The following is a 12,605-nucleotide window of genomic DNA, read 5'->3' on the forward strand; positions in this document are numbered from 1 at the left end:
GACATCACAAAGAACGTTAAAAGAAGGCAGCAGAGTTGGAATATGCCTACTGCAGACTCAAGAACGCATCTGAAAATGCCACCCTGCAGAAGCTGGGAATACACGAGAGGAACTGAGAATTTTAGTTCCAAGTATCAAATCCTCGAATACTTGCTTATATTTAACTCAAATTGTTCTGGATTAAGAAACTCACGGATCTCTTTCAAGTATACCTATGGACCATAGGATAGAAGTGGTAAATGTTTTGCACGTCCTCCTTGGCCCAGACTTTAATTACTATAAGACTTTAATTAAAAGCATATTTAATCATTAACGTGACCTGTCTGCAACTATATCTGCTGAGGTAATGCCACCTAGTTAGAGGCACATGTAAAGCTTTTGCTTTTGGCTTCTTTTAGTTATTCCAGGAGCTGACTTACTAACTTAAACTACACATCAATTTGCAAAGCCGCATACAACCTATTTTATCTTGCATGAATCCACATTTGGCTCTTCCTCCATTTCCCATGTATCTGTTTCCTTACTGACATTTTGAGGGCACATGACTGATTCAGCATGAAGGAACTTGGAAAATCCTGTCAGAAGGTTATCAACTTGAAATACCGATTCAGTGAAAATAAGCTATTCGAGGAACATGTCAACATCATTTACTTTAGACTGGAAAACGTCCATATGTTTTGATGGAGTTGAAACAAAATATTTTGTTTTTCAAGCTACACCAAGTTCAATATTTTTCTAATTACTGATTAAAATGAGGTTTCAACCATTTGGAGTTAACCCCAAGTTGGGAATTCCTTGGGGAGAGGAGGGAGGCAACCCAAGACTAACTAAAAAAATAGCAAGGTAATTTAATTGACATGTTGCAAGCAACCAACAAACCTAAATTTAATTCTTGCAACCTCAGTAGATCAGCTGATAAACTCAAACTCTGCCCTCTCCTTTTGAGGAGGATTCCTTTAGAGCCTGCTTGGAGAACTGTAGTTGGAACACTCCATGATGGTGTGATAAAACATGTCTTATTCCTTCAAATTGCACCAATTCTTTAAAAGTCCAATGAAGATTATAAATTTTTCACATATGAGGTTTCTGTGTATTAATATTCTGTTTTTTATTCCACCCTCCACAAATCTAGGAAGAGGATGAGGGCTGGAAAATGGCTCCGAGTAATTTCCTTCCAATACTGGAGGAAGGAAGCAGTCAATACAAAGGTCAGTACAAAAAGATAACAATTACAGCTGGAATGTTCTTCTAATTCAGCTCAATCTGAATGTCATTCCTATAAGGTCAAATTGAACTGTGCAACATTATAGAAATGGAGACATTAGATTAAATGGTATTTAGGAAGGGAGTCCCTCAATACTTCAAGTCTTCCTAGAGGTCTTTCAGAATCATTGTGCTAATCATGCAAGATGGTACATTGCTGAATGAAAGTGGCCAAACTAGAAGCAGAGAGCTTTATTGAGCATACAGAGGCTCTCTTAGATTTTCTGAGGGCAACAGAAGTGACGTCTCAATAGCAAGTCATTTAAAAGCACTGTCAGAGAGGACTAAGTGATCTTAGAGGTCTTTTCCAACCATAATGATTCTACGATTCTATAGCAGCTTGGCTTCCCAGTGCTCCACAGTGCTCCTCCTGCTTAGGCCCTGCAGCATCTGGTGCTCCTCCATGCAGTGCTGAGCTGTGAACTCACAAAATCCCTGTGTTTGTCCAGATCACACTCCTGCAGGTTGTGGAAAACCTCACAGGGGCTTTACACAGTGACATGGCACTGGGTGTGAGTGTTAGCAACAGAAGCACCACGGAGGCTGATAAGTTCCTGTGATAGGATTGATACTCCACAGCTATCTCAAGTAACAAGTCAGGGGGCTTATGAGGGGAGAGAAATGTGTTTGTCACCCAAACTGTAACTGAATCCTAGTTCTTGTGCTGTCATCTCTTGTATCAAGATACATGCTTTGAGCTCTGCAGAGATACAACACACGTTGGGATTACTCACACTAACTTTTTGCTCAAGCAGGAGGGCTGCTCTGAGGGTGTTGCATCTCAGGAAGGAATATACAGCAGCACATTAACTGTCTGGGGAGCTCACATTCCTATTCAAGCACCTGGACTGAGTCCCTAGAGCCACTGTGAATGCCTCTGTCACCCCATTAGGTACTGACAGCACTCACAGGCACGCCACAGTCTTGTGCTCAGGCACAGTCAGCATCCTTTGGGGGCTGACAGAGTAAGCTCCTCATACGAGCTTCAAAGAACAGCTGCAGTTTTGTCTTACACGCAGTAAGAGCCTACAGCCACCCAGTTAAGCTATTCAACACCGTATTTATTCTCAGTTAACAGCTATTAATTCCTCTGTGCAGCCATCTCCTGCCTCATTCACCAGCACTTGATGCTCACAGTTGTGCCTGATCACACAGCTATTACACCCTTCATTGCAATGCTACCTGCTGGCTGTTCAACAAAATGTCACGGGTGAGGTTCAGGTTTTCAAGGCCCCCAGAAGGAAATCTGTTACAACATCTGACAAGGGCAGTGCAAGCCATTTCTTGTACATGTAATTTCAGCCTGCTTTCATTTCTGCTGCAGAATTCCTTTGAAATAGCAGCCTGAGTTTGGTCTTCCCACACTGGGGCTTTTCTCTATTGTTATATCAAAATAGCTCAGTTACTGTCGCAATTTCCACGGAAGTTCAAGTTTATTACTGCATAAATCTTGAAAGCATCACTGCAATAAGGAAGCTGAGTTGAGTAAGATTTATACCAGGCGCCTGCAATCCATTTATTTCAAGACCCTTCTGGACGTGGCTGCAGCCTGCTGAAGTGATGGCTGTCCAAACTGTGAATGTTTTTGTCCTGTCACCTCTCCCCCAGCTCTTAGCATTAAGAAAGTCTTCCCATCCTTTGAGACTGGCCAGTGTGTTCTTAGGTTGCTTAAGCATTTAATAAGAGGCAGAACAGCATGCTCAAAGTTCTAAGCGTTTCGTTTATAGACATCTCCATTCCATCTCCCCCCTCTCTCTACCAAGCCAAAACTATTAAACAAACCTCGGTGGAACTCAGGAACACGTTTGTTCTCCCAAAACTGCATTTGTCAGTTTTACTAGTTGCTAAGCTACATTTGCCAAGCCCTATCTCAAACACTTACTTTACATAGTGTTGCTGGAAACAGCCAATTCCTATGCAAGCAATGTCTGCTTTTACAGTGGAATAGTAAAAGCGTACGTGGAGCAAATGTAAGTAGCCTGAATCACCACCTCAGCCTTCTTAGGTTTCATTTTTGCAACCCCCTTGTGCTGTAAGGCAGCAAAGCACTATTCCCCCCATTTCACAGCAGCCAGTCGGTCCTTGACTTGCTTGGTGTTGGAACTGGAGCTCCACCCAAGCACCCACTTTAAGGTGGGGTGACACTGCGTGGTTTTGCCTCCTATCAAAACCTTTGAACCCTTCTGACAGAGAGCAGCCGTGTTAAGAATCATAGAATGGCCTGGGTTGAAAAGGACCACAGTGATCATCCAGTTCCAACCCCCTGCTATGTGCAGGGTCACCAACCACCAGACCAGGCTGCCCAGAGCCACATCCAGCCTGGCCTTGAATGCCTCCAGGGATGGGGCATCCACAGCCTCCTTGGGCAACCTGTTCCAGTGCGTCACCACCCTCTGAGTGAAAAACTTATTCATTTGAATTACCCGCTAGTCTGCAAAGGGAAAACTAATGCTGCTGAAGAGGTAATGTCTGCAGCCCCACGAGGGCACTGGCTGTCTTTTGGCTGGCCTGGAGAAGTATGCATATAAAGCAATCCAAATATAAGCTTGCACTGTTTTGGAAGGGGTGATATAAATTGTACTGCACACGCTCACAAAAATAGCTTCATGCATGACTGCATGACTGTCTGTAACAAAACACTGGGCTCTTCTGACTGACCATTGCAGACAACATCCTCAGCCTTCTGACCTCCCCTTAAAAATAACTTTGAGGTGCTTTGTTGATGTGTGAAAGAACAACATGGCATCTCACACCTATGAGAAATTAACATCTATACCTTTGAGTTTCTTTCTTCGCTCCCTAAAGTCCGCTGTCCTTCCCCATCTTGACCACTTTTTGTGATGGAACTAAGACTACTCACCTGCAAAAACTGTTCCCCACGTGTAAAGTTGCAAACACTGTGCACGTAATTGGGCTCTGAAAATTCGTCGAGGGTGGAAATAGCAGCCAGTATTACATTAACGGGGCTAAAACTAGAATGATCTCCTATGGGTACTGTGAAAACCTTTCTGAATTTATAGTGCCTTGGAAATGGCAGCAGGTACTGGAGAGAGTTCTCTTTACAAAACGGATTCATAAAGGAGCCCATGTCTTAAAGTAGAAAGCTGTCATTTTAAATCATCTGGAAATTGAATTAACGCATACTGCTGGAGATTAGCTGTCATTTATAGAGATACTGCCGGGGCTTGAAATGCAAGTTATGGATTGTCCTCCTTTAAATTAGCTCCAAAAAAAATAATGTAGAAAGAGGAGAGGCGTTTCCATTAAAAAGGTGCTTTCTGCTAATAGCAGAGAATTCAGACATGCACAGAGCTTGCCAGACTCCATTTAGTTTTCTTTCTGAAGAGCAAATTGCAGTTTGCATCAACAAAAATAAAGAAGCATACCTCCACATCATTAATTACTTTATTATAAGTAAGGGGGGTTTTTTTGATCATCGACCTGCACCAGCTTGCTTTGATCCTGGAGTTTGGCCTCCTTATTACTTCTGCTTTGCAGAGCACTAAGAGATAAAGGTGCCTTATCAGATGGGTGTTCTGCCTTTCGAGGAAGGACTTCAGCCACCTGTCAGCCTATGAAGCCTAGAACTGCCCAGATGCACTCTACATCATTCATGGGCGCATGGGATGCATGATATTGCTTTGTTGGACTTGCTGTCCCCTCTCACTCTTATGCCTATTGCAAATCCCAGTGCTTCTGCCCCATATCCCAACTCCATGTGAATTCCTACAGAGGTTTGCAACAGCTAAAGTCCTCTTTAACGAAGCATTAAAAAATTGACCAGGAGAGAACAAGAACTGCCTGGAATAAATGACGTTTTGCTTTGGCCCCTTGCTTTGTGCCAGCCAAGAGCCACATAGGAAGCACATTCCTCAGGACAGGAGCTGTCTTTGCACCCGGTTTTTGGTAAAGAATTGAGCACACTGCTGGTAAGCAGAGAGAAAAAGATGCCAAGATCAAGCACGGCACGGTTAAGCAATACTGCTCTACCTGCTCTGTACAGTGAGCAACACTCAGGGCATTCAGCTTTACAACCAGCAAATGACAGCCTCAATGAGCCATTATTATCCTCCTGATACCCAATACCAATTTACAGCCCGAGGCAAAAAAAAAAAAAAAAAAAAAAAACCCAAAAAAACAGTTAACCTCAAGATTTGCAGATCCTACCACAACGGGGCTATGAACTTCGTAAGGGTCCCTCGAGTCTGCTTCTTTCCTACCACTAATAATTTAATAAAAGCTGCCTACAACTAGCTTTTTTTTTTTTTCCCCTCCTTTAAGCCTCCAGAAGCAGTTGGAGAAATCAATGATTTCTGTAAGTTTTTCTCCCCTTTTTTCTCTCTTTTGGATAACAGCCGTTTGGCAGAACAGAGACGAAGGAAGGGATTTCCTCCAGGATCACGACCCAGAGCTGATCAAAGCAGAGAAACGGGAAGAAGTGGAGGAAGAGATCAGAGTGCAGGTGAGCTGACAACAGTAAGGGGACTCTAATAACGTGCATTGCTTGCGTGTATTACTCTGAAAATGGAAGAACCAGTCCCGGCATAGACCTCACCTCCTTCCAGAGTGCCCACTATCTGTTCTCTGCTTTAATGCTTGTTTGGCTGAACGCTTCATTGCAAGGTGGTGGCAGAAGAGAAGACTTAGAAAGATTCAACTGTGTGTGTCTGACAGGTGGATGAACTGATGCAACAAAAGCTGGAGGAGCTCAAGCTGGCCGTGGATGGAGAGAAGAGCAGCAAAAAGAAAAAGGGGAAAAAAAGTGAGAAGGTAAGAGCAGCAAATTGTGAGAGTTTGAAGTAAACATCAGTTTTCTGCCCACAGCCTGATCAGTTCAAGAGGTAGACTCACAGAGACCAATAGCAAAATGGTAACTGTACGTCAAACGACCACTTTCAGTGTCTTGGTGAAACCTTTCACTTATCCATAGCAACATGCAGCTGACATCCAGCCAGGTGCACCTTATTTAACTACATTGCTACTTACTATTGAAGGAGCTAGGAATGTGTGACTAAACCAAGTTTAGTTGAACATAGCAAATAGGTTAAAGGCATACGTTAACGTGTTACCCACACATCACGTTCACATCTATTTGCACAGCATTGCCATACACGTAATCCCATAGCCTGTGGTTCCCAGAATTCCTTACCCAAGCATTTAAACTGGAGACCATGTCAGTACAAAATAGCTGGGAGCTTACAGACCCTACCATTCAATCAGCAGTTCCACTTCAAAGGCGCAGGGCAAACAGCCAACCCTAATCTCGTGTTGTGTTCCGTATCTGTAATCCTTTTAGCGTGCAGATATTTGATTTTGCAGTACTTCTACTCGAATTATCTTGAGAAATGCTCTTTCACCTGACGGAGGCGCAAGTGCAATTCAGTAATGAAAGACTGGGGCGACTCTGAAAAGTGATACTGATTGGGTTTCTAGATCAGTTTCAAAAATAGTGAGGCTTAAAATGCCCAGACTGAATATTGCAGCAATATGTGAGCTGTTCTGGGCAGACACGTTGGGCTGCTTGAAACCGGCTGGAGAAAACCCTGCTTCAAAACATTACATTGTGATTTTAAAGCCTTAAGTCAGTTTGTTTCTTCAATGGCGTTGGGGCAGTTTTGGGTGGTGAGTTTATTTAACTTCTGTTTTCCCATGTTGCGCCAGTAGCCAGAGAGAAGGGGGGAGGGGAACAAGGAAAAGCAGCGCTAATTAAATAAGTTCCCAAAAGATTTGCTCTGAGAAATGTCGGTTCAGATAGCTTTAAAGAGGAGTGGTGGAGATTGTAAGGAACTATCCCATTCAAAACACATTTTCCCTGCGTGAAGCTGTTTGAAAACTTTTGATTTACGACCTCCCAAACCATCAAACACCACTTAACTTTGAAAGCAGGCACTTCACCCTATCAGGAGTTACCTCTCAGTGCACCTGAAGATAAAAAGCCCATTTGCCACCTCTGGAACGATAAGCTTGTGCAGAAAGGCAGATTGCTCTGCTCATCATGAATGGGTCCCCAGATCACTAAGGTGGTCTGGAAACACCTAAACTAATTAGACTGCACCTGACTTGCACCAGACCAACCACTGTCACTTGAGGCAGAGCCCACGTGCTCCTGCCCACGCTGGAAGCATCCCAGCTTACTGACAGTTCTGCTGTTAATTGTCATTATGGGCCAGAACACAAACGTCCTCCTGCACAGAGGCACTGTGACTGAGCAGGACATGCTCCAGGTGGCTCCTGATGCTCAGACACTCACAGGAGAGGGAATGAATATGCAACAGAAACAGTGGTGCATCTCTGCATGACACACAGTGGCAATTCACTGTCTGCAGACTGTGAATAAGTGGGATGAAGGTGTAAGCCTGATACGCTGCTGCAGACCTGCTGTCTTTACATTGCCTTTGCACCCAGCGTAGGAGATAACAGATAGCGTTCTGCAGTCACTGACATGGAAGTTGCATTTGAGTGCTCTTTATCTCATCTATTACATTGCTTTTCCTGCTCTGGTTCCCCAAGGAAATAAGAACCGGCTTTGGATCCAGCTGTAGGTAAAGCAGCCCATTCTAAGTGAACACAAAAGGCATGGCCAGAATGCCAGGGTGGAAAAAAAAAAAAAGCCAGGGAGAAGGAACACAGGAACCTAGGTCGCTTCTGACATAGGCGTTACTAGCATCCCAGCAGAGCTTTGGACAGACAGAAGCAAAGCAATTACAAGGGGGAATGGTTTTAAACTGAGACAGGGGAGGTTTAGGTTGGATATTAGGAGGAAGTTTTTCACCCAGAGGGTGGTGACGCACTGGAACAGGTTGCCCAAGGAGGTTGTGGATGCCCCATCCCTGGAGGCATTCAAGGCCAGGCTGGATGTGGCTCCAGGCAGCCTGTTCTGGTAGTTGGCAACCCTGCACATAGCAGAGGGGTTGAAACTAGATGATCAATGTGATCCTTTTCAACCCAGGCCATTCTGTGATTCAGTCCAGAAGAGATTGACTGTAGCAGCTGCTACACAAAGAGTTTGACATCACTCTAAAGACTTGATAAGGGCAAAACTGCAATAAGGCCAGAACTGAAGACAGGATGTGTCTGAGGACACTGATTCACAATCCCCATTGGATTTTTGTAGCCAGTGAAGCTCAGCCTCCCATCCCAGCATGACACGTGATCCAAGGAATCCACTCCCAACGCTTCCCAGACTGGGACACTCATTTCCCATAAACAACAAGAGCACTCTCTTCTCTTTGCTTCAACCCCCCAGTTGCCAGCAGTCTCAAATCAAGGCCATCTTTGCTCATGGCAACCTCTGAGCTACTGAAAACATTCTCCTGAGCCCACACAGCAAGACAAGATGCCACACTGAGCACAGAAGAGTCTTCTGTCATCTGCCAAGTAATAACAAATGCAGTTCACTACACAGTGATGTGTCAAAGCAGAAAATAACCGAGTGAACGGATGGCTAAGCAGAAACTAGACTGACATTTCAGAGATAGGAACAAGGAGATTTCCATTATAAACGATGAGCGTGTTCACATTCATTAAACATTATCATTTCCTAAATAAAAGCAGCTCCCAGTAAGGCACTTTGGAGGGAAGCCATTGTCTACAATTCATATTTCCCCTTATCGCATCTCAGCGTTGGCCAAATCTCCCATAAATGCCGATGTGATTAGGAAAACACATTTTTCCCCTGCACAGTACATTTTTGTCTTGCATTTATTGGTGAAGCTGCCTCGAGGACACCACCAGTTGGCCAATAAATTCAGCATATGCTTAGTGTCTTTGCATAGGTAAAAATTAGCTTTCCTTCCCAGTTAGACCCCACGATAAGCAGTTTCTGACTTGCTGGAAGAAAGGTTAAAGAGGCAAAGCTGGAGGAACACAGAAATAAACTGCTGGCATCTCAGTATTTCCTCAGTTGTTGAAGCAGCATGGCACATACCTTGTTCTTCTCTCCTTTTCTTTAGAAGAAAAAGCCCATGTGCACATTTTAAGGGAAAAAAAAAATCTGTCTTGATCTACTACCCATTTAAGTACATGCCTAAACTTAAACTGTAGAAGTCCCACGTGTGTAGTGCCACTGAAGCACTTTGCATGGACACCAGTGTTGGGTGCTGACATATAGTGCAAGGATTAATGATGCTCTCCTCTGCTAATTACCCCAACTATATTTTATATCCCGTAAGCTGTAATTAATGGAGGATCCTGATGTTACTGGTTCACATCTTACTATGTTTTCCTTTTTAAATTCCTCCCCCCATCAGTGTGTAAAGAAAGCAGCCACCTAAGACATAACATCTTCCCATAGTGAAAGTGTGTTGAAAATATCAAGAGAAGAGCAGGTCATGTTTTTCTGACCTCCTCAAGCTTCCTTCCCCAGGCATTAGGAAGGCAAGGGCAGAAGGATGTCTACTGGTTGGGAAGTCAGCTGGGCAGACAGGAGGGTTGGCTCCAGGTCCTGCTCAAGCAGAGGACCTTAGGGATGCTACTGCATATATATTTTAACACAACATGAAAAGCTTGAGCAGTGTCTGGAGACGCAGATGGGATCCCACACCCTTTTTCTTCTGTAGGCAAAGGCTATGCCCACTCCAGGAACGGAGGAGAGAAGTTCTTATAGGCAAAGCCAGAGCTGCTTCACCTCTGCCGTGAGTGAGGCACTTCTAAATAAGAACATGCCCTGTGCTTTTATATACAGGGGTATGACTTCCTCACCTAAGGGCGTTCAAGGATATGATTTGTTCCTTTTGGGTTCTTCGATAATGAGGATCATGTCCAAATATTGGATGTGGTCCTCACATTACTTCAAGTAGGTTCAAGTATATATATATCTACATGCATACACACCTGTACTAATGCCACTAATTCCCTGCCTCTCTCTGTGGTCTTCAGAAAAAGGCGGGGAGGAAGAAAATATCTGAGCTGGAGGAAGATCTAACTCCTGACAGGTAAATAAAGATAGGACCTCTCTACCTGAGACCACCACCACCACCTCTGTGCTGCCCTCCAGAATGGAGTGTACCCCAAATAATGGGGCAGAGAACACTGCTTTAAGGGTACACAGCCCATCTCCAGCACCACACACAAATTAAGTGCATTGTGCAACTTGAGCTAGTCTCTGTTAACTTCAGTGTGGTTATTTCCAGTCTGTGGAGCCACAGGTATATAACACATAGAGTATACCCTCCCCGGGGGTTATACACCCGAGGGGCTATTTGCAATTGGGTCTGCAGGTGCAGAAGCACCTGGTGATTGGACTGGCTGGCAGGTTTCCCATTTCAGCTGCAGTCTGATAAGGGAGGCTGTAGACAGCCCTGCACTCTGTAAGTCACACCTCCAAGGTAAAAACATATTATATAAATCAGTCTTATCAGTAACAGTTCTAGTGGACTTTACAGCCTTTTATGTACCCTTGCTCTCTTAAACAACCTTGTTTTACTGGGAGGATTTGAGGTTGTGTGTTTGCTTATTACTACTGCTGTATTAACTGTGCTACTAGCACTGCATAAACTTAAGGCCTCCCAGCTGAAATGGAAAGAGGCTACAGACTTCAAATATATATCTCTTCTGTATGACAGCTTATTGTCTAGCTGAGAGCTTCTATTACATATTCTTATTGCAGCAATATCAGGATATCTCAATGAGATAAGCAGCAGAAAGAAAAAGCTTAGATATTGAAATGAGAGAATGTGAAAAGTGCAGGTATGGTAAGAGACCTAGAAAGGCTCAGATCTGTATTGTTTACACTAAGAGTATAACAGAAACTCCAGACAGCTGCATTCATTTCATAAAGTCCTTGCATCAGTGTCAATCTGTAAAACCTAACACTAAAAAAAAATGTCACTGAAGTTAATATTTAGATAGATCTCCAAAAGAGAGACTAAGGAGGAAACTGACTACAAATATAAAGCATGTTAAATCTCTACTAGCCACTGGTAGAGACAGGAGGAAACCTTCCCTCGGCACAAGTTATGTCATAGTTTCTACTCTATGGTTCCCCCCAACCCTCTGGCCATCATGGCCCAAACACTGCAGTAGATGGACCACTGATTGCTTGAGTTGAGTCATTGCTAGTATGTTCCTGACGAGTTGACTCTATTGCAAACAGAATAAATTCCAGGAAGAATTAATGAATTACTACTAATTGGACAGCTAAGTGAATAGGTATAGTAATGTTAGGATTGCTTTTATTGTATAATTTAAAAATAATTTCCCAGTAATTGATATTAATGAATGAGTCTATTACATGAGTCATAACTGATCTTGCATCACCTGGCAATGGGAGCAGTGCAGGAGCGTGCAAGGGGTAGGAAAGGACTCTGCCATAACACATGAAGCAATGCTTATTGATTTCACATTGATGGAGCTAATCACCTCAAACTCTGGGCTACAAAGTACATGTATAAAATAGGGGAAGCATAAATAATAGCTGTGAAGCCAGCTCAGTTGCTGAAGGACTGAGGTTTTATTTACAGTGCCCCAGAACTTCTGAGTGGTGTCTCTTGCCCACAGGACCATCGATTCTCTGTACAGGGAACTGGCAGAAGAAGGAGTACTAATAAAAGCCAAGCCAGTCAATCTCTCCGACTATGTTGGTAAAGTACACATTTTACAGCTAATATGATGTTTAATAAGACCAAATCTCAGCCATTCAAGGTTCATCAACCCATTTCCTGTCAAGAATGAGTTCAAGAGTAATTACAATTTCAGGACTTTCCTACTCAAATACCTTAAAGCAATCTATGCAAATCGTGTCTGTTCCTTAGGGGTGCTTCATGCTTTTCACTTCTGCTCCTGAAGCCTGGGTCTGCTTGTAGAGCTGGTACTCTGCTCCAAGCACCTGGAGGCCTTGGATGGTCTGGGATGGCACAAGCCATCTGAGGTGTAACCAGGGCATCCTCTGAGGAGCACACAGTAGGCAGAGAAGACTCACCCCCTTCCCTCCGCCTCCCTGAACCTTGACATGTATCTGGGCCTTGGTTTAAATGAAAGGCCTCTGCCTAATTCTGCATTTCAGAATCCTCTTGATCCTCTTGCCCAACCAGTACTGTCTGTCCTTCCCAAGGTTGCTTCTGTCCAGCAGACACCCCAAGTGCAGTTGTTTTGAGAGCACATCTTGGCCAACAGACAACAATCAACAGCAGACATCAAACTGGGGAGCGGGCTGGGGTGAACTTGGGCCACCTTCAAGGTCGAGGGATGTTTGAACCTTGTCTTCTCAGCAACACAAAGGCTGCTCTAAGTCACATCAACAACACTCCCTGCCAGCAAAAGATCCTGGGCACAAAAACACAGAGTATAGCAATGCCCATCCGGTTGCCAACACCCATAACAGGTCCCCAACACATCATAGTACC

General features: G+C 43.9%; 1 protein-coding gene across 2 annotated transcripts in view; it reads left to right on the forward strand.

Moving 5' to 3' along the window:
* The window catches only part of IQCA1 (IQ motif containing with AAA domain 1), an 85,457-nt gene that overhangs the window by 53,622 nt on the left and 19,230 nt on the right, over nt 1-12,605 (forward strand). For both annotated transcript variants that reach the window (XM_040703934.2, XM_040703935.2), the window contains exons 9-12: nt 5,619-5,725; nt 5,938-6,033; nt 10,141-10,196; nt 11,761-11,843. In XM_040703934.2, coding sequence (XP_040559868.1) covers nt 5,619-5,725; nt 5,938-6,033; nt 10,141-10,196; nt 11,761-11,843 — 342 coding nt within the window. The remainder of the gene's footprint in view (nt 1-5,618; nt 5,726-5,937; nt 6,034-10,140; nt 10,197-11,760; nt 11,844-12,605) is intronic.

Source organism: Gallus gallus, chromosome 7 (assembly GCF_016699485.2).
Source record: "Gallus gallus isolate bGalGal1 chromosome 7, bGalGal1.mat.broiler.GRCg7b, whole genome shotgun sequence".
Taxonomy (NCBI): Eukaryota; Metazoa; Chordata; class Aves; order Galliformes; family Phasianidae; genus Gallus; species Gallus gallus.